The sequence below is a fragment of the Falco naumanni genome, chromosome 13 (genome assembly GCF_017639655.2).
Source record: "Falco naumanni isolate bFalNau1 chromosome 13, bFalNau1.pat, whole genome shotgun sequence".
Lineage (NCBI taxonomy): Eukaryota > Metazoa > Chordata > Aves > Falconiformes > Falconidae > Falco > Falco naumanni.
In genome coordinates, this window is record NC_054066.1 from 3,422,316 (window position 1) to 3,445,122 (window position 22,807).

The 22,807-nt window shown below is 40.8% G+C and overlaps 1 protein-coding gene across 5 annotated transcripts in view; it reads right to left on the reverse strand.

Annotated features, from left to right (window-relative positions):
• STAG1 (stromal antigen 1) overlaps positions 1-22,807 on the reverse strand; it is a 199,381-nt gene that overhangs the window by 13,089 nt on the left and 163,485 nt on the right. For all 5 annotated transcript variants that reach the window (XM_040612606.1, XM_040612609.1, XM_040612608.1 and 2 more), the window contains 6 exons: positions 14,322-14,414; positions 10,488-10,662; positions 8,029-8,168; positions 6,182-6,283; positions 4,461-4,609; positions 3,310-3,438 (listed from right to left, as the gene is read on the reverse strand). In XM_040612606.1, coding sequence (XP_040468540.1) covers positions 3,310-3,438; positions 4,461-4,609; positions 6,182-6,283; positions 8,029-8,168; positions 10,488-10,662; positions 14,322-14,414 — 788 coding nt within the window. The remainder of the gene's footprint in view (positions 1-3,309; positions 3,439-4,460; positions 4,610-6,181; positions 6,284-8,028; positions 8,169-10,487; positions 10,663-14,321; positions 14,415-22,807) is intronic.

A 22,807-nucleotide genomic window follows, 5' to 3' on the forward strand; every position in this document is an offset into this window, starting at 1 on the left:
CACAGTTTTATCCAATAATATGAATGGTTCCTCCTAATCCTTTTCACGTGTATACTGAGCAACACCCAAACCTTGCACTGAATGGAAAACTCTTGGTTTATTCTCTCTCTTTTTTACAGTACCAAGCAGTGCAACACTTGAGCGCTTCATGACTTCAGAGAACCTACCTGCAGAACGGTCTTGGAAAGGAAGAAGTTCTTCTGCATCCAGTCTGTATTTACAGAACTAGAGTGCACGGGTTATGCCCACGTGGTGCAGAAGGAACCCCATCCCCACTTGGGAGTTCTTTACTGACCAGATGCCGAACCTGAGACAACTCTTGCTCAGCATTTTAGAGGAGCTTCATACTGGCAGTTCTTACCAGCTTCAACAAGGACAGAAACTCTGAATTCCTAGAACTAAGACCACCACGCTGAGGCTCTGTCTCCTCTGACTTCAGACACCCAATAGTCAGTTGTCCAGTCTAAGCTAACAGTTTTTATTTGAGGGAAATAAATCGAAATAAATACCTCCACAGGGCAATTCACTTCTACACAGTCTTAGATGATTTCCTTGGGATTTCCCTGCCTGTATCTGCCTTGTGTGTTTGCAGCCATGCTAGTATAAATCTTTTTTTGCCAAGTGTAAGAGTCTGGCACCTTAAATGCATAGTTTTATATTAAATCCATAGATTTGAATAAATCCGTAAGTGGCTATCACTAATTCTGGAGGTTACTTGTAAAACAAGAAGCTGAATACATAAATATGATAGAAAAACTAAATTAAACCAACGTTGCCACTCCATTCCCAAACTGGAAATGTCTCCCTTTTCTCCCCCGAGCAGTAAAGCAGAGGGGAAGGAGGAGCGCTGCAGAGGAGCAGTGTTTGCTGAACTGCGACAGGAGCCACATTTTGTACCAAGGGCAGATGACATATGCAAATGTATCGGGTAGATAATGAATTTTTTTGAGGTAGGGAAGCCAGGCTGGAGGACTTCTGGGAGACAGGCAGCTGTATGTGCAGGAGGCCTGCAGGGTTATTCTGGAGCACACCTGCCTCCAGACTGAGGGCTCATGGCTGGGTTTAGGGACAGCCACCGGGCAGGAGAGCAGGGCAGGGAGGGCGGTACCTGCTCCTGCACACAGGACTCCTCCACCAGATGGTGGTCACGCACCTTCCTGCTCAGAGGCAGCCCCTGCGGAGGGAGGGTGGGGGTCCCTGCGCACGGCAGGAGTCGTGCTGGAGAGAAGGGCCAACAGCCCTGCAGCGCCCAGCCCGGCACGGTGGGCAGCGAAGCACTGCGGGCAGCTCAGCCACTGCCCCATGGTGCAAACCTGGCAGACCTCTGCAGGGAAGGGACGCAGGTCTCTCCAAAAGAAATCTTTACAGATAAGCAAGTTACTGTGACTCTTTCCGTAGTCGCCAATGGAATCTAGGGCATGTCTGAACTTACCTGAAAGCAGCACCTAGCGCAGCTCACACAAATCATGCCCTAAAGGACCTAATTCTTTTCGCTGATCTTCCAATTCAGCTAAAGTAAATAGCTCAGACGCAGATGACTACAATAAAGACAGGTAAGTTCAGGAGAAATGGATTCCACCACAACCTCTACAGTGCTGCGAAAGCCCAGTGGTTGTGTGTGGGCACCGATGCATGGGAGAAGCCTTGAGAAAAAAATTTTAAATGGCAACACAGAAGGCAAAGGAAACCTGAATGACTGAATTCAATGCAAAGGATCCGGTCAAATTAAGCTGTCGTGTAAATTGTAAATTGAATGATGTAACTTTAGATTTTAGACACTGGAGAAACTTGTGGAAGGGATGATGCCTGTACAGGAAGGATAAGCTTCACTAAATTAAGTAGGAATAGGCTAATGGCGCTTAAACTAACATGCAGGAGGATCTACAGTTTGGCTAGGAAGATAGCAATAAAATCCTATTATCCTTAAGTCCTGTCCTGAAGAATAGGACAGAGGTTGACCAGACTGAAGCATGTAACAACAAAAAGCAGTTTCAAAAATTGAGTGCCAAGTAGCTTAACTGAATCATCCAATTCCCGAGCTCGTTTAACTATTTCTTCTACTGTTTTTGCTGAATTGGCAAATTATTGATACAATAAAAAAATTAAATCGGTTCAAGTGTGCGTACATTAAAAATTATACAAAGTTAAGGAAGATGCATTTCTTACAACACAGAGAAAGATAATATTCATAGTTGCTAAGAATAACAGAAAAGTCAATTAAAAAAAAAGTCTTCACAGAAAACCAGAAAAGTTTGACAGGAAGAGTCAGCTGAGGTAGCTATAGTAGATACGCAAGATTTACACTCGTTGTGGTCAGAGAACTGACTGGCAAGATTTCTATAACCATAAACCTTCTGTCAACTGCATTTTTTAAATGGTGATAAAGTAATTCAAAGAGTTCAGTTCTACACTGGGCACGTAGTGCTTGGCTGGTTTTGACTGGAGTCCTCTTCCTTTTTCCCTTACTGCTTCTGTGCTGGGGCCAAATCCTGGCTATTTGCTACATAAGCTATTAGAAATGCAGAGCGTTATCCCTGCAGCGATGCTGACGGCATGTTTTTAGTATGAACTCGCCGTTAATAACGCAGGTTTCTCTTTGTCAATTCTGTGCCCCTCTTGACAGTGTGTTCAAATGCTACTCACAAAGCAGTATTTCCTGCTCTTTATTCAGATATTATCAACAATACCTCTGATTTATTTAATTTCCAGCATTTCATCTGCAGCAATTACCCACCATATCAAACTCGGGCAGCTTGTTCTAGCCTGCCAGGTCTCTGCCACGCTGCTCCCTCCTCACCCACAGCAGTGTCCTCTCTCAGCCTCCTTCTCTATCCTCTTGTGCCAGTAACAGGAGCCTTGGCAAACCTTTATTTCCCAGTTTAACTCAATATATTAAAATAAACAACAAATGTACATTTCATTTTATGTAAGTATCTAACAGAAACAGATGTTACGGCAGTGTTTACAGGCCTGTAAATCTGCACTGCTACCATTTAATTTATTTTTTTCCTTCTAGCCTGAAAAAAAGAGATTGTTTTTTATTTTCAGTGCTCCACAGGAAATTTTAAGGAACATTGTTTTGGGAGGTCTCAAAGTCACCTCATCAGTGGATCTGATTGTCCTTTTCTCATTTATTTTTATTACTTTAAAATATAAAATGATGAATCACTATGTATGTGAAATGTCTCACTGGGACTTCCTATAGCCCCTATTAGATTGGGAAAACCTCAAAGCAGAGAGCTTAAACACACACCACAGTGACGAACAGAGCCCAGCAAACCCCACAGCAGAACACGGAGCATTACTTACACAGTCTTTTTGTCCTGTCGCAAGAGTTTAGAAGAAAATTCACTAAGCACTTCAAGGAAAGCAAGGTTAGGAGGTGGATAGTCTTGTCCTTTTTGATTCTGATACTTGAAGGCAAATTCTATGCCATCTCTACAGTAAGGAAATATTAAAATTTTCAGACATTTGTAACAAAATTAAAAAAAAATGTTGCCCAAAATCTGAACTGTGATGAAATGCTTTATATTCCAACATAACTTTTTTTTTTTCATTACTAGCAAACAGCTGCTTTTGGACAAAGGGGAATCAAATGTTCCCTCCTGACCGGTGAGGACTCAGTCTCAATTCTGCAGGTGCCGAAAGCGGCTGCCTTAGCAGGAACAGCCAACTGCCTCCTCCTTGGTTCTGCACGAAGCAGAAGCTTGCAATAAGAATGATATGAAAAATATAACAAGATACAGCTTTTGCATCAAGAGTCAAGAGAATTTACTTACCGGTACACCAATACATGCATCTCTGCCTTATCTTTACATTATGATTTGAGACTAAAGAAAACAATTTACTTTCACATTACCCAATAAAGGCACATGCATGTCTTGACTTCTCTTTTGCCTGGCACAGGGAAGGGTCTCGTAGCATTTTGATCATGCTTTGCTAATCTTAGTCTTAATGACTTAGTCTCTGAGGTAGCAAACTTTAAATTAATTTAACGTTTTTATAGGATGGGAAAGTCGTAATTTAAATATAGCAGCACCTTTCTACACTTTCCTATGCAGCAGTTATGTAAAAAGCTTCAATCCACTTTAAAAAAAAGATTTCCAAAATATTTTTGGAATATCTTTTTATAAAAGCCTACAGAATCCACAGTGGTGTGGTATAAAGAACCATCTACGGTTGTTAAATACAGTTCAAACAAATATGTGTAATACTTGTGGCTTTACCTGAGATAAACATGGCCATTGCAATAAATTCCCATAAATAACTAGGTAGCAGCTAGTTTTTCTTCCTTTCTTACATACATACGTGTACACCCCCCACCATTTTTCCACATAAACTAGAAAAAAAATGTAACTATTCCAGGACCTGTTAAGATTATGTACCTTTAGAAAAGGTACGCTGAGCAAAAGTTTTAATCTGAAGTAATACAAAAATCTAGTTTATTTACCACCACTCACTTGTGTAGTGTGGCCACAGCCTCTCTTGTCTTGATCTGATCCAAGCCAAAAGTGAGGGCAAACCGACGGGCCAGCTCCTTAATGCCACTAACATGGGCAGATGTCCTGTCCAAATTGGGACCTTGCTCCTGAACAAGCTCATTAAACAGCTAGAAAAATAATTCAATTGTTAAAATCTGTGAGCTAGAAAACACTGTTCTTTAGAAAGGCTTTTGCTCTAACCTGCTATAGCTCAGAGTGGGTGTTACAATGACTTTTTGCACAGAGAAGTAACAGAGTTCTCTCATATTCAACTTCTAATCTGTTTCAGTTCCCAGGCTGTCTTCTGTGTCACTGCTGTTTGCCACTTGTCCCCCACCTTGTGCTTGTGCAGACAGTAACTCTTGAAGAATTCGGCACTTATCTTCACTGATTTGCATCTATTATTCCCCCAACCCATCAAGAGAGTTCTGCGTTCCTACGCTGTTTTCTAAAATACCCACGTCACTCCTCAGGTCAGCATCTTCTTTGAATTCAGGAGGCAAAATTGCTATTCCATCATTCAAGACTTACTGAATATCTGACCAGCGTTACTGGGTAAATGCCTTCGAAGCCTGCTTGATCATGCCCTTTCCGCACAATAACGAACTAGGCAACAGCTTTCCAGCCAGTTCTATAGCCTCTTCTAAATAGCCATTTAGATCCCATTTTCCTAACTTGCTAATGAGAATATCAAGGGAGACAGCGTCAGTGACAATATTAAATCAAGCTGCATTAAATCTACTGTTTCTCTGATATCCACAAGCTCTGTTACCATACAATTAATGAAAGCAGCTTAATTTGACATGATTTCTCCTTGACAAATTCATACTGGCTGTTACCTACCACTTAGGCACTTGCAAATAGCTCATCTAATTATTTTTTCTTTTGATAGACGATATTTGACTGAGCTATGGCGATTGGCTCCTTCCTCTTTCAGAGTTTTACACACAGGAACTACCTTTGGCACCAACCGATTCTTCTGGAAGTACATCAGTTTTTCCTCAAATTTTCACTCTCTCAGCTTCCAGATTGCCACAGGAAATCCCTAGTACTCTGGAACGTGTTTTGGAAGGCCCAGCTGATTTGAAAACATCTAACTTCTAGAAGTCATTTCTCTGTGTAATGGATATAGCTGGTACTCCAAGGGCCCGCATGGTATTTGGTGAAGCACACACTTTGTGCTGTTGGCAGAACAAGGATGGATTTCATCATCAGGCCAATAATTTATGATTTTCATAATATTTTCAGGGAAATTTCACAATATTTTCAGGGAAAAAACATATTTAGCAATATTGGAAGACTTAAACTAATTAGCTTGAAGTCTGAAAAATAAATAGGTAATTAGATAAAATGTAAAGACAATGCATTACTTCCAGGTAATTACAAGAAGAAAGTCTTCCTAATTCTTCTTGTTCACTAGGTACCACTAAATAAAGGCTATGAATACGCTGGATCAAATCGCCTTCAAGGCTCTTCTCTCCCTTTCTTCCATTTCAATCTGACCAAACCTTTGCCAGTGCAGGCTTAAGGAGACAGAGATCAGGGAGACAAATGAACAGCAACAGCCTGCAGTGAGGAGCAAGATAATCTCTGTCTGAACACAACTGTAGCATTTTCGCTTCATTGTAAATGGCACCAGGGAAAATCCTGTCCAGGATTTTTTGCAGTGAGGCATTTCTAATAAAAATCAATATTCTTACCTGTTGCAAACTGAGAATGAGTGTCTTTGCACACTGGATTTTATCAATTTGCCTTGTTTTGCTCAGGGTTTCCTTAATGATATCTCCATAGTCATTGTAGTACTAGGAAAAAATGTGTTAAAAAAATCTCTTTAGATCAAACCTCTTATACAATTTCTTACATTTTCCTGATAGAAAGATTACTTGTAACTCTTGTTTTAAAAGGCAGCAGCTGCCAAGAAACCTAGTCTGAAATCCAGTTTTTTCGTGTGAGTGGGAGGCAACGTTTCAGTACCAAAATTTAAACTGACTGGTAACCTGCGGCCAGGTGAGAGGACCTTCTGTATTTGTTGTTATCTTTTATAACAAGTACGTTGAAAACCAAAACAGTACTTCCTACCCCAACCTAAATATTTGATGGAAGTGACCCACAACTGCAAATTCTAAGGAACCACATTACACTGAACCAACGCACTCTTCAGCAAGTAGGTGTGAACGGACACCAGCACACAGGTGTGAAGCTCCATGTACAAGGCAAGGTGAGTCAGATGGCCAAGAAACGAATTCACTGAAGCCAGAAAGCTGAGTAAGGAATTAGTCAGTACAAACTGCTGATTTTCCTTCTGTTAGAAGACTGGTTGCAAAAATAGAAGAATTGTTGAAAGACACAGTCTACGGTACTGACCACTTGGGTAGAAAAGCCTGTATAATCATTACAATTTCCAGGCTGAGAATATAAAAAAATCTTTTTCCAAACAGTATTCTTTCAGCCTTGCCAATATTTCTGCATTTGCAACCAGTTACTTTCATTCCCTCTAAGATATTGCTCCCGCATTCCTTGGTACCAAGATCCTTCTAGATTGTATTCTCATTTATATTCAATTTCTCTGACTCTCCCCCAGTTTCAAGAGAAGGAGGGGGTGGGGACAAGAGGCGGCCAACCTGGAGCAGTGGGTAGGAAATTAAGCCCAACTGTGACAGCTGCAGTTGCAAACTCCTGCTCTGGAAAAAACAAACCTAAGCAAGACTTAACCCTGAGCAGCAAGCTGGCTGGTGGCCAGGGCACGCTGGGGATGCTACTGTACCGTGTCCTGAACCAAGAGGAGGAGGAGGAGGATACAGGTAAATCCTTTATATTTCATATCAACAACTCAACCACTGTCTATAGTAAAGGACCTGCTCCCCACTCTCTCTCCCAGTTCTTCCTCGATTGTCATCTCTGTGACTTACCCCTGGAAGAGGGACTGGTGGGGTACACCATAGCCTGAGGGGCTCTGCGCACCGTGGCAGTGCCAGGACTGCAGATGTGCCTGTTTTCTGGCAGGTAAACTCACCAGTACAGGGTGCAGAGGTAGCTGAGCAGCAAGTCTTCCTGCATTTCAGGGGGCCTAAACGCCATGCGAAGCAGTGTCAGCTGGCAGGACGTTCAGTCAATGCATACCCACCCATCGGCAGTACTATGTACAGCTTTCTTTTTTTGAATGCTTTCCAAATGAAAACAATCTTTTCTCACAAAAAAACCCTGCTTCCTCATGTCAAGCACCAAGACTGGGAGACCCTAGTGAAATACGACATGGAACAGGTAATGGTTTATTGTGGATTCTAGGCACGAAGCTGAGGAGCAGGGTAGGAGGTTCTCCAGGGGCTGCCTGTCCCGAGGCACTCCGGCCACGCAGGACTTGTGGCTTGTGGCTCCTCAGCAGCAAGTGTAATTTAGAAAGGAAAATTATTACAAAAACTCAAATAAGGCAAAAAAGCTTTCAAAAGTGTTCAACCTTGAACTACTGGTCTGGAAGGAAGAGAAAGGGGGGCCCTGGCCCTACAGCGTGTTCAGTGAGGAATAGTGAGGAAGAATACAAGAGCTGTACCTTCATATAGTGTTTGAAGATATCTGCTGCTGCATGCATGTCCACAATGTCATAAATTATCAGCTTGCTAAAGGCAGCCAAAAGGTTTCTTCTTTTATGTAAAGCTTCTATTTTGTTAGCTTCATCTTCTTCATCTCCCTCTGAAAGCATCAAGAACATTAAAATGTTTATAAGTAACTGCTATATTCTAAAGCAATATTGTCAAGGAGTAGCTTTTAGAAAAAATCAATTCTTTGAAATGAAGCAAGGACTGTTGTAGGAGAAGCTAAAATGAAAGGTGATAATTCTTGAGTCTTGCCTACGCTAGGACATCCAGGGAAGTTCAGAACTATGACACACCACTGACCAAGGATGCTACCTATAGTCCTGAGCAGGTACCGAACATAATCCGCACGGAACGGAACTGCTTATTTTCTTTACCCTGTGAAAGGCCACAGTGAAGACTTACTGAATGCTTTTTGCTTGACTTCTAAAACACAGGATATTTGGAGATGCTTCATTAATGTAACTATGCTATAAATATTTAACATAAGGAAAATTAAAAGCAGCAATACTTCTGCTGCATGCCCTGGAGATGAAATTGATGGCTTCAGCACATCAGTAACAACAAGAAGTAAAATTCAATTGTAAGAAACATTAACACTGAATATCAGTGCTGAAAGTATTAAGTCCCCATGTAAGACTCCACTCTGTGCATGAAAACGCAACTACACACATGTTAAATATCACATCGTGTAATAAAAGCATATTCCCCAAGTTAGATAAGAAAATGAAATCACTTAAAACAGTTGTGATAAAAGTAAATATACTGTGGTATTTAGTGCCTTATTCTTGGAGGGTATCTTCCAACCAGTTTGAAGCAGTACAGAGCTGTGGCAGGGGGAGGAACGACACAATGTCACTCAGACTCTCTTGCTGCTCACTAGTCTCCACACAGCACTTAAGTCACGTATTTGATCACAGGAAATCTCTTACAAGCAGTGGAGCTGACTGTGAATATACATGCACGTTTTAATCCACAGAACTGAAGCCCAGTCTCCTCCCCAATCCCACCTTTCCTTCATTTCTTTTTATCATTACTGATGTGTTCCGAATACCAAAAGCTACAAACTGTCAGACTGACTTCACGGAGTCAGAGAAGCTTGAGGGAATAGAGATTACACACAAAGACCTTCATCCATCTTTTTGCTGTCTTCCCAGTCCAATCACAGGATATTGAAGAACAGCAATTTTGCTAAAGAGCAAACAAAAAAAATTAGACACGATCCTCCTAAAATCTATTCTTGATGTATTATTCTGAACGCTGAACTCACAAAGTATGATTAACTGCACACAGATTTCTGGTGAAGGTGTGTTTCAAAATGTATTCTTCCCAGGAATCCTTAAAGAGATGCTCCACAAAGACGTTAGCTGCCAAGGCGCTAGGGAGCTAGAACTGAGAGCGCCTTCAGAGCAAAAATACCTTCTCTGAGATCTTAGTTCTATATATTGCTGTCTTTAGAGATCTAAAATAGCACCTATGTGTCATGCTAACATAGAAGTAACTGAGTACAGCGGAAATTCAGAAACTGTGCTAAAAAGAGCACTACAGGGTGCACTCAGCAGCTCTTTCACGTCGTTTGACTATCTGGGAATCCATCTCTTGTCCAAAGCTATTTAGGATTCAGAAATGGGATACCTCTGTACTTGCATTTAGGCATTTATAACATACACCAGCAGCACCAAGCTATTTAAAACCAGACCAGATCTGCCTCTCCCTGACCGAAAGCCAAAAATCTCAAGTCATCCTTGTGCGAAGGTAGAGTCGGGGTCCCTGCAAACCCCTCTCAAAGCACGGCCACACACAGCTGCCTAGGAAAACACAAGGGAAGCATACACAAAACTGTCCCAAGTACTTTCCTAGTCTCCAACCAAATCAATGATGTCCTGAGCTTGATCTGATTATTTTGGAGGAGGAGCAGAAGGGGTGTTTATCTAGTAACATCACTTTCTTAAGGCTTTCTTTGCCTAGAGCTTTGCTGGTAAGGTTTGCCTTCAGGATCCGGTAACCTGATTTAGTAACTCTAAAGTATTTCTCTTCTATGTACTGTTCCATTGTACTTCTTCCCTTGAAGCTATATTAAATGAAGCTGGCTGCTGGACTAAGACTGTACTGTTTGGAAATAAATGTTAAGAAAATATAGTAAAGGAAGAATAATTTTATTCCAGATTTATAGCATGTATTTACAGACCAATCCCATGTCTTCTGAAAACATCTTTTTTTATGAAGTGAACTTTGTAAGTACTACTTCTTCTTTAACACAAGTAGTAGTGAATATTTCATATTCATACCTCCTAGAAATAAAGAAGAAAAAATCTGAAAACGTTTGAGCACAATGAAGTGGAAATTCTATTTTCTTCTTTCTTCTGTGCCTGTTATGAAAAAAAAGCTAAGTAGAAAACAAGAAAGCTCAACATACCCATGCTCTGGTTTTCGTCATCTTGGTCAATAAAGACATGGTCCATCACGAAACTGAGAAGTTCTGACTGGAGGCCCGAATCTGGATTGAACACCAAAGGCTGAAGACCTTCTCGACCTCCAGTCATCAACTGATGACTAAAAATCATCAAGAGATCACAGAGCAGCATGAAAGCCTGAAAGGCGAAAGAGAACGAATGCAGTAAGAAGCATAAGTTAAGTGAAAAATAAAATACCATTTATCTAATTTCCACCTACCCCCTACCATTATTAAATGTCCTTCTTTAACTGTTTGCCATTTGTGTGCTGTGAAAATTCATAAGAGTTTCCCCTAAATTTAGAATGTTATGCCTTTGGTTCCTATGTAAGGAACTGTCTTTACTACCTCTTCCATATCCAGGATGATCCATATTAAGCTTCCAATTCTTCTCCATGAAAAGAACTCTAAGTCTGCCTCTGATTCAAGGACTGCAGCCAACTTTGTAGTCAAAAAACCCACCTCTTTTGATAAACAGTTAGACCAAAGCAAAAAAAAGTTAGAAAAAAACCTCCAAAACGAACAACATTAGAAGGGAAAATCCAAGCTGAGTCACTGTCGGATCCCAAAAATACAGAGAAGCAGTTGTGAGCAAAGAAATTCTTGCAGAATATCGTCAACTATTCACGACAAAAAGAATCAAGTAACTCTGCACAGCTTTCAAATCCAGATAAAAGCCAACCAGGGCAGAATTTTCAGTGATTTATGCTCGTTACTTTTATACCCTCATTACCTGCGAACAGAGAAAGAAGGCAGCTATTACTAACTTTATTTCTTTCAAGAGCTTATCTGTGTACTCTCACGCACGAGAGTGGCACTGTTTTTTTCCCCAGGGGCTTATCCCAGATGTCAGCCAGCTGCAGCCACTGGCATCACGTTCAGCACCTGGGCACCTTCCAGAAAGTACTTCTTAATCATCTTTGTTTCTCTACCTTTAACCTCAGGTTCTGAAAACTAAAAAAGAGAGGAAGGTTCAAAGTATGAACATGACAAATGGCTCCTAGGAGGTCCATGCTGGATGTGCTGCCTCTTCCCCCCAAGCCTGCCGGAGTTTCACTCATGGCAGTGCCAATCGTGACTCCCAGGCAGGTGGTAAGCCAGAGGTGTTTTCAGCTGAAGAGGGATTGCAGAATAGCTCTGACAGAGTCATGAAAACCAACGTATGCTTTAGATCAGTCCTATATTCCCTTTCTACAAACAGCTGAACAGAAAGATAGTTAACTGTGTGTTTAAACGTATTTTGGAACCGAGCCCAAGGAAAAGTAGTGAGTGAGAGCAATCTGCTTTACAGACTTCTGAAATGAAATCTTTGTGAATGCTGAACGTCATAGCAGCTCACTTATTTCTTGGAGTACGTTATAAAATCTGAATGAGCTATACCCAGGCAAGAACAAAATGCAAATCCTTGTAAACTGTGTTCTTCTTACACTCTGGAAACATATGCCAGTCTTTGGGCACTATATTCTCCAGATAGTGATGGATCTCACCTGCTCTAAACTCCTTTGATATTCAATAGAATTCAAGCTCATCCTAATGCAGAGCTCTAAAAAAAGCATATGAATAATGCACTGAAAGTGCTTATTTCTGTCCAATATAAAGGCAGCAGCGGACCCAGATACGTATGTCTATATATTGTAGGTATGTCTAGTCGGAGGAGACTTGTTTCACTCCTAGTCTAGGAAAGTTTTAAATGCTTGAGTTCTGTTTCTATAAATAGTTAATAAGCTTTTCTTTCCTTCAATGTGTGCATTGATCTTCTCTGGACAGAATGTATAAATTAAGAATCAAATACAGTAGGGAGACAATACAATTTACACAGCATTCTCAAAAAAAACCCAGTAAAACAAGAGGATTCAGAAGCAGCCCTGCACTCACAGAAATATACTTTTTAAGGAAGAAAATGAAAAAGATCCCAGGAGCACTAGTTGGAAGGGACCTCTGGAGTCTCTAGTGCAACGTGCTCTGACTGGGACACTTGGTTCTCTGGGTCTGGTTGGTCATGGCTTTGTCTAGCTGAAGCTTGAATGCTTCCACAGAATTGTGAACTGGAGCTTCTAAGAAAAGTTTAAATTACCAATGGAAAAAAATAATTGTGGCCACTAATAGTAAGAGAATAAGAACATGTTACTATATATCAAGAACAAAAGCACTGCAGTAATGGGAAAGATCATTTACCATTTGTTGATGCAGAAAAGACATTAGTGCTAGCTTAAGCTAGAACGGTTGGTATTTTCATGAAGCTAGATGATATTTTCACATCATATAATATTAATAAAATAAGCCAAGAGTAACTACTCAGAATATTAAAAAACAATTACTGAATTTAAATCTGCTGGAAGACAATGACCCATCAGAGTCTTCTAAAAATATAAACTAGCGACATCTCTGAGCCTTTAATATTTATATTTATCAACTTGCAGAACACAGTGTAAATGCCAAGCAGAGCTATTTTTCAAAAAAACCAAAACCCTGTCTTTTAAGAAGTATTGTCTTTTAAAAAACACAGGCAAAACCCACAGGCCAGTTAGTTACAGTCTTTGCAAAACCTTGGGAGGTCTGATAGAAACGCAATTTGTAGACAACTAAAAGATGACAACAGACTTGATATAAATCAGCATATATTCATAAAATCTCAGCTAACAAACTGTCTTTTGGTTTGTTTTTTTCAGAGACTGCCAATTATTTCAACAAGCCCTTTGATTTTGTTTCTTTTATTTCAATTTCTAAATACATACAAGAGAAGCTTCCCACTCCACGCCTGCATGGCTTTCCAAAAATCTATAACCAGAGAAGATAACTACAGAAGATAACTACACTGAACCACAAAAAAATCTGATCCCTTATTATGCAGTTGTATTCCACATGTATACTTCTGGCCTCTGTGTGCACACACATACACACGCAGAGAGATGCATGCACTGAGGTTTTCAGTTTCCCCCAAAGAGGGAAGCACAGCAGCTGGAGCTAGAATGGTTATATCGCTGAGAATCTGAAAGATGCTCCAGATCTTTATGTCTCTGTAATGAAGACACTGTTTAGATACTTTACTCTGATTTCTCAAGGAGACGTAGCTATTTGTGAAGTGACAATTTTTGCACAGTGTGACAGGACACTACATTCTTAAGTGTTACTCAGAGTATTTCTATAAAATGAAGTAACTTTTTTTTTTCTGCCAGAAAATATGCAGCACAGAACTGTACTGCTATTTTTTTTCTCTCTAGAGAAAAAATATATTTTCTCTATGAAAATACTGCCTCTATTTTCTCCCATTAGCCACAATGGGAAAGAGATATAATAATTAGTATTCATCGCTACATTTAACTGAATTATTTGGATAACTAAATAATGAAATAACATCAAGGCTTCAGGCATTTGCCTTCAGCAGGAAAGCAGTCACTCTAGACTAGGGCCCTATTAGTCAATAACAGGGGGGAAAAAAAATATGCAGAGAAATATTCAGCCCATCTGAGGTCTCAATCACCCTCTAACAGTACCTATTTCCACGTGTCAATACAGCAAGTGTCTAAATGATTTCAGGTGACTGAGATGCCCAAAGTTACAGTAGCGGAACATGAGCCTAACCATCCAGGTAAATCTGATATTTCAAAAGTGAATCTGACATTAGCTGTGCTTTGGAGGTGCTTTTACTACAGCTCTTCTTATGGAGTGTTTGTTCAGTTTCATTTAGACAGAAGGCACAGATGATTTCCCTTTAAGTTCAATATAGAGTTGCCTTGAGTTTTACTACAGTTTAATATTAACACCTTTCTAAAGGCACGGGACAGACATTTCCTTTACCTGTTCTTTGACTGGAGTGTTGACATTTGATAGACACTGCTGGCAGACAGCCAGAAAGGATTTCACAGTTTTCCTCAATACCAACAAGTCCTCCTAGAATAAATATTAAAAAAGGATAATACATAAATATTAATTAAAGGTTACTAGGAAAAAGCAAAATAAAAAGATGGTGGTAATTTCATACATTCAATCCTATAAAGTAGCCAAACAAATAATAAACCAATACATTCTTGAGCTACATTGTATTTTATACTGAATGTAAATTATAAATGCTTCAGAACAAAAAAATTAATACATCAAGGTCAGCCTAACTGGAGGGTTCTAAAGAATTCTGTACTCAGATAAATTAACATGAACAAAAAAGTAAAATGCCAATGTCTCAAGTTTAACAAAAACATTATCCTAATTCCTGCAGACATGGGAAATTGAAGGCAAATCGCAGAACTCTGATGAGTTATGGATGAAGGAGGGAGGTTCGTTGATCTGGAGAAAAAGGATTTGAGGGTAGAAAAAGATAAATGAATGACTGTTCTTGATCAGCTTGATCTAGAGACAACTGCTGTGTATTGTGAACGTGGGTACCCGAAGCAGCAGGTTCAATAGGGAAGCTGCGTACCTTGACCCAGGGGAATGAATGCTGTACCCTGATGCACTTATATTTTACAGATAACAAAATGCATGAGCACACCCAAATCAAAACGAAACCTAAGATACTGGAGCCTAATCATAAGAACACAGCAAGTAGCGGCACGGAAACAGCAAATCACAGAAGAAAAAGAACCCTCCTATGTGCAGAGGTAGGGCTACCTCTACCGCAACCAAGAAACAGGTGGAAACTGTACGGGGCTTTCTGGCACGCGCTGAAGTAGGCGCATGGTTTTACAGCAGTGATAAACCAGGCACCAGAAGAAAAGAATGAGAAATCGCTAGAACTTTGTGTCGGCTTCAAGGTTTGGGAAAAGGACAGGCTGTGTCAGCACCGATGCAGGGATCGTGCTGCTCCTCACCACCCAGGTGGCCCGAACATGTGGCTCTGCCCTGTGCTGTACCGCTGCTGCCAGCACCCTCACCTCCTCCGTAGCGCTGGTGCCAGCACCCACAGCTCCTCCATCCGCCGGCAGGCTCCCGCAGGTGGCACCATCTCCCACACGCACCTGGGGCCACAGCTGGGAAGACCCTTCCCCTCCCAGTTTTCACTGTCACGGGTTTCATGCCAAGAAGGGATCACAAGAGCTGCTAATCCACACCAAGACTGCGGGTCGACTTCCCTCCCCGATACCCCCACCGGTTTCAGGTGGAAGGCAGCGTGCCCTACAGATCGACACCCAACCTACATCTAAAGAACCTACAGAGTGAACCACAAACGTTTTCCTTGCTAAAAATTCCAATTTTTAATTATGCTGGCTGTTCAGTCCATGTGTCTCATTTCTAGTTTTAGCTTTTCTTATTGCTTTCTATCATAAGATCTTGTTATTCTTTGTTTACTGAAAAGCCTTTTCATGGTCCATATGTTCTTCCCGTACTGGTTCACAACAGAAGGCAGGTCTGCAAGTGTGCAGAAGCACCCCAAGCACTCCCAAATATCTGATTCTCTCATAATTCTCAATACAGTGAAAGTGATTTTCCGATACGGACACCAAAGGTCTATGAGCTACCTCACCTTCCTATTCCTAATAATTTTTTCTCTGAAATACAGCCAAGGACCCCTTGCGCCACTGCACCACCCTGCCATTACCTGATCTGCAAGACAGCTCTGCTCTAAGTCACAGCTTTCCACTGATCAGCCTTCTTGTTCCCAGATAGAAGCCTTCCATTTGGCAGCTTTAACACGCCTCTTCATTTTCCTAATTGTATTTTGTTTACCAATTGTTCTATACCATCCACATTATAAATGCCTTGACTTACCCTCCCTGACGGTTGGTAAAAATTACCGCTTTTTAGCGGAGCACAGATCTCTCCTGGAATACATCAGAAGCGATCCCGTTGCGTGATGATTTCCCACTTACAACTTTCTTCTGATATACGAATCAGCTTTGAGCTACTGAATATTAATTACATTGAATTCACACATTGACCTGAAATGCAATGTGGTACTAATGTCTTACAGGAAACGGCATTGCAACTGGTTTCCTTATCAGTCAAAAAACCGGTGTTCTCCTGCACAAATTTGTTGGTTCCTTCCAGTCTTACCTCTTGGCCACGCTCGTTTTGCCCTTCAGCCTTGCACTGACGGTTTCTATCTGCCAGTCCAAGACCTTACCTAGGACCGATGCCAGGCTGATCAGTTCACTGTTACATAAGCATCTGATTTAACGCTAGGATTACAATCACTTTAATAACTTCCTACTTTCTATCACAATTATCTTCCATTTAGATGTTAATGAATTCAACAGAGGAACTAAAACCTATGAAGAATCCTATATAAAGGTTAAAGAGTGAATGATTATGTCTCCCATTTTTCTTTCTCTCAAAGAATAACTAACATGTAGGTACACATGATTTCTTTTCCTCTCGATAGCACGACAAAGATCCATTTTGAAAAGTTACAGACAGCAAAAGAACGCCCAGCTGAACAGTGCAACAGAGCCATCTGGAACTTTTCTAAATCTGGAGAAATCCTCAGACTACTACAGAGCGGTAATATTTTTCAAAAGAGAAAACTGGAAGAAAAAAATGAATTAGATTTTCATGTTTTTTACCATCCTTAGGCACATAGCCAAGGCTCCTGAGGTGTGATTACCTGATATGCTGGCTTCAGCAGAAAAACTGGTACGAAAAAATTTCACTGTCCTCTTGGTTGCTAGAGTAAAACCATGGGGTCACACCATGAACTGGATCACTAAAGTGACCCAGGAGAAAAATCACCCTTTCTTGAACTGTGCAGCGTGGTATCTTCAAATTTAACTAGTCCGTGGCAGGAACAAGAATAAGCCACTAAGAGCAAGGACTTGCATTGGCCCTGCCACCACCTGTAATGGAACTGCGTTCACAATACTGCTATTTAAAACGCCCCAGTTATTTTCTAGCTTCAAACTGAAGCCTGGTTTTTCCCACTGAAGCCATTTAGAAATGCTGTGCTTTTGCTAGGTTCATCTACCAGACCCAATGCTTTTCCTCCTCTTTGCCCACTGCCTTTCCTCTATTTGCAGTATTAACTTCCTTCTCCTTCCAACTTCAACTCTTTGATTAACTTTACAATGTTCAAGAGCCATTAGCTTTCAAACTCGACAGTGGAACACAATCTGACCTTTTGCACCTTGTGACTCTCTTCCTCCTTTCAGCACTTTGTGCTTTCTTTCATTGTGGCCATATAAATATGAAAAGTCACCAAGTCACTATGTTGTTCTTTAAATCCCTCTTTAAATCCTCTCTACTAATTCCTCTGCCTACTAATCACTTTGCAATAGCTATGCATTTGGCTAGTCTGGCTGCTGCTCATTCAGAACTGTTTTGCCTTTGTCTTGCCTCTGAATGTTTGCTCTAGTCATGCCTTTTTTTTTTTTTAACACTGTTCTAAGATTCTGGACTCTGTTCTTCTGCAAATATTTCCTTTTCGTTATGTACATGTACAGTGCATCGTACAACAGTCCCAGGCACCTGGTTTATTGGATACATGAAGACATCTAGATGGAAACTGTATAATCTAGTCCCCAAGTCTCCTATGTCAAGCCTGTCTTGGCTCTCGAAAATACACAGACAGGGGAACTCTTGCTGACAAATTACCAGTTAGTTACCTTTGAAACCATCCTCAAACTCCATGTGAAGAACAGTTTTCCTCCAGGCTACAACAGACTGCTCCCCCAAAAAAACCAAAAAGGCCTCAGCCCCCCCGAGCACGTACAGAAGGAAGACCAAGGTTAGAGCGTTATGCTATGGGTATTTCAAGGCTTACACATTTCATTCTTACCTGCTGCAACGTTCCTTTTAGTAATATTTTTTTCCTTTCAGATTTTAGACACCAAGATGAGGCCACAGTATGCCCCTTTTCTCACAGGCTGCCTTGAAAAAGAGTTTTAAAGTAACTGCCCCAACTATGTGCTGTGTTTAAGTTAACTGGTGGAATCTTCGTTACTGGGCAGAGAATTTGGACTTTCTTACTAATTCAAATAATCAAGTAATTATCACCCTTCTATTAAAATATCTTTGGAACTTCACTTCCTTAAGCTTGATGATGAAAACTGCAATCTACAAATGATATGACACAGTGTGGGGCAATCTGCAGAGCAGCCTCTTGGTAACAGCCAGGAAAAACAACAGTTGACATGATGAGAACGAGTGCAACACTGCCTGTGACAGAACACCCAAACCTGCCTGTTCCGAGGAGTGTTTGCCTAAAAACTGGTAAGGCTAAGAGGAAAGTTAACAATTAATATGCTTAAAATGACCAGATTAAACAGTAACCAGGAGATGACCAAGAAATTCTTGAGACAAGGAGGAGTCACCTTGTAAAAAAAAGTATAAAGGTAGCGTGAACAGTTGTGATCAGGGAGAGGAACCTCGGGGTGGATGAGAGCAGCAGTCAAACCCAGTCAGACACCTCAAGGCTGCAACCACTGCCCAGGGCTGGTGGCACCCAGGGCACCCTCTCCCTGCCTGCACCCACCTGAAGGACTGTCAGTTGATGCCAAAACGGCACAGAGTAACTGCTCAGAGACGAATTTTGTCTTTAAGCAGCAAAGGTATTTAATTCTTGCAACGCTGGGGAGCTAGCCGGTTTGCACCGGACAAACTAGCTCCCAAGTTTTCAGTGAAAAGTTAGGTAATTTATACAGTTTTCCTGAGAGGTTACAACATCTTAACATACATATTCATTTGATTTTGACACCGAATCATTCTATTCATAATAGGTGGGATCTAGGTGGAGTAAACCTTTCAACTTTTTGTTCAACGATTTCCTGACTCATGGTCTCCTTATCTCCTTCAGGTGCCCTCCTTAGCTTTTCTGATTATTCAGAGTACATTAACATTGTCAATTGTACGTTCCTTTAACTTCGTCAGTGGAACCTTTTCTTATTCAAAGTACTTTACAGAGTACATTCCTTTAACATCCTCAGTGGAACCTTTTCTAATTATTCAGAGCACATTCCTTTCTCAACACAAACAGAGCATCACCCATAGCATTGTACGGAACTCATCCTGACCAATCATTTTAAGCCCTCGTTCTGTTTCACAGCATGGGGTGCAACACACAGCAACTCGCCCCTCGAGCGCGTGCATGTGGCTGTGGAGTGCTCCACGGGCCTGGGTACCATGAAGCTGGGGCACTCACGTGTCTGACAGCAGACACATCCATGCAGAGGATCTCTCATGCTGCCAAAGGAAGGGGAATGGGCTTGTACCTCATGTTCCTGTGAGAGTGGCGGTCTGTGCGTGTACCTAAATTGTGTGTGCGACTTGGGGAGGCGATCAGAGTAACTTGTGAACAGTTACAGAAGGGTAGTTGAAATTTTGTAGGTGTTCATTACCATTATAAAAGTGTCTAGTACTCTGGTTTACCTGCTACATCACTGATACTTACCCTGGAGATGTGTTGCACTGACTGTACATTAATCATATGGTGTTAATAAATCAATGAGCTGACTTGATCTGAATTTGATTTTGATATGGAGAAATAGTGTGAAATGGGGACAACGGACACCGATTGTGATTGTATATGTCTGCTCAAGGAACGTGGGTATGGTGACTGGTCATGGGCGTGGTGTATGGTCACATAGTCACACAGCTTTGAGGAGACACCTACCCTTCCTCCTCTAACAACGGGGCTATTTATAAAAAGGATGAGAAAAGGATGAGAGACGTTCCAATGTTATCTAGAGGAAGGGAGTGCTAAGTCTTCTTGCTGGAGAAGATCAGATGGTCACAAGGACATGAATCACCTACAAACCTGCAAGACCACCACATTCCAGGCAAAGGACTGACATGCTAATTAACATATGAAGTGAGAGCAAGGTTTAGGTAACGAATATGTATAGGCGTTAATTGAATATTCATTTGTTTTATTGTATAAATGTGAGATGGTTCGTCACTTCGGGTATGCACGCTTGTGGAGGAGCGATCCCCCTTGCATCTGCGCGCAATAAACATACCTACTTTATAACTTTCGAGTTATAGAGTCTAATTCCGTACGTCAATTTACACCACAAAAGTCAAACAGTTTTTCCCTGCCACCTATATGAAGCCTGTAGACCAATAGACCTAGCTTTGTGTAGCCAGCCACAATCCAAAACATACACAACAGCTATAATATAAAGTATCTCTCAGAAAGCAATAAACATGCCCTGGGCTTGGGCATAATGCCCAGGACAGTTTCCAAACAAGGGCAATCCTCTTAGGAGAGAGGCTGTATTTTTTGGAAGAGCCACCTGAACACCAGAAAAAGAATAACTTCATTCCAAACAGATCCTGTTCCCGGTTGTTTACCCCTGGTTGCCATGTATGACTCGACTCTAGGAACCAATACACAAAATTATTAAGCAATTTTGAACTCTACTCAAAGACTTTGAAAGACATCTTACCAGAACCAACCCCCCCCCCAACTCCCTGCAACAAAATGTATACCTAATGGATGCAGAGCATACATTATTAAGAAATTCAAAACTTGCCAATATATGCCCATGACTACCAATCTAAATAATTCCTCCCACAGAAACATTAACATCCTTGATTCCTATACGTAGAATTTCATATTTTTAATATAAGTGTAAATATATTAATATACTATATATAAAAGTATATATATCTGGTGCACTGAATGCCTACATGGTACCTAACTAGATGAAATAGCGCAGCGACTATTTGCCAGCATGAACTCACACAAATGACCCAGCTGGCAGCAGATGAACTTTTCTTACAAATCAGTCCCTGCATCTCTGATCTCTCAGCCTGGATGCTCAAGTGAAATCTAAAAAAATGATCTTCTAAACATGAGCTTGGGAACCAAAATTCATAAATCTAAGGAATGCAGAAAAACAAGGACGAAGATTAGTTTTATGACATGTATTCTCCCCACTAGCCTTTTTATCTTCCTTCTCCCCCCCACTATCCGGTTCCTACTTCCCTTCCAGTAACTGTCTTACCACCTCGCCTTCCCCTGCTCCCACCCCCCTTACAGGTACCAACGACCTTTTCCTTTTCTTTCAGTTTACTGGGTCTGTATCTAAATAGAAACCGAGCCATTGTTCTCAGCTGGTATTTTGCTTTGTAATTTTCTGCTTTTATTTCAAACCTGAAAGGCCTGTGTGACTAAAAGCCTTTCATTTTTACAGCTATATCCATTGGTCTACTAAAGACACCACTTCAGCCTACAAACCATCACCTCCCTCTGTCCTCAGACATCACAGCTACAGCAAAGTAACACTAGAAAGCTGGATGGACCTACATATTAAAATACTGTATCAGAAATGCTCCTGTAAAAGCCTGAATACTTTAAAAATGGTTGCAAAATACACTATTTTTCATTTTGAGATGCTTGTGCTGATGCCTTTGTTTTCCCATACATCACACTTTAGAAGTGATCCCCTTTAATGTTTGCTAATTTATAAGCCTAAATCATGGCTTATAAAAGAACCATGGGCAAAGTGATCTCCTAATGGATTAAACAACAGATACAGTGCAGATTAGATTTATTTTCACAGTGAATAAACTACAATGGAAAGTCTGATAGAGAAAACCACATCGAACAAAATGTTGCAAGCTTATCAGGTTTGCGGCTTTCTCTTTCTCTGCTTTCTGTGTGAGCACAGCTGAGGGTGCCAGCCAGGCGTGAAGAGCAAAGAGCATTAATGCAGTGTGCCCTTTGACCTAAGCGTGCAAGAACACTCATTATTTTTGTAGGAGGCGGGGTGAAACCCCAAACAGTAAGTTAGTAACAGCTCTCTAGGTTATAGTAATTATGATTTTCATTGGGGATTCCAGAAACAGAACTGACTTGTACTTCAAATGGTCATTCTCCATGGAGCTTTCATAGTTCTTTCCATTCCTAGGAACTACATTATGACTAACATAAATCAGAAGAGTACTAAAAGTACGTGAAAGATCAAGGCTATTCTGCAGTCACCTTATAAAACAATGTCTCATACAAATGCATCCTATTTTGAAAAAGTAGACAAAGCCATACAATTGCACTAAGCTTGTCTGCAAGAAAAAAACAGTCACTGGAATAAATGAAAGTCTTTTCCTCTTTCAGTGTAATTGGACCACCATGGTAATACTGCAAAGAACAGCCCACATTAATACCGTGACACCAAAATGCAAAGCTTCTGACTAGGTCCTATGCAGATAGATGCTGCATATGTTATTCACTAGCTGTAGTTTATGGTAAGTATGTTTCTTTTGCTATTATTTAGATACAAAAAACCATGAAACTTTTTTCCAGCAATGCCGACAGCTATCACTCTGCATCATCTATACTATACTGCACTAACTTACTGTATTAAAAAAAAAAATGGGAGAAATGCTGTGAAGGGAGACAAGAATCTTACTGAATG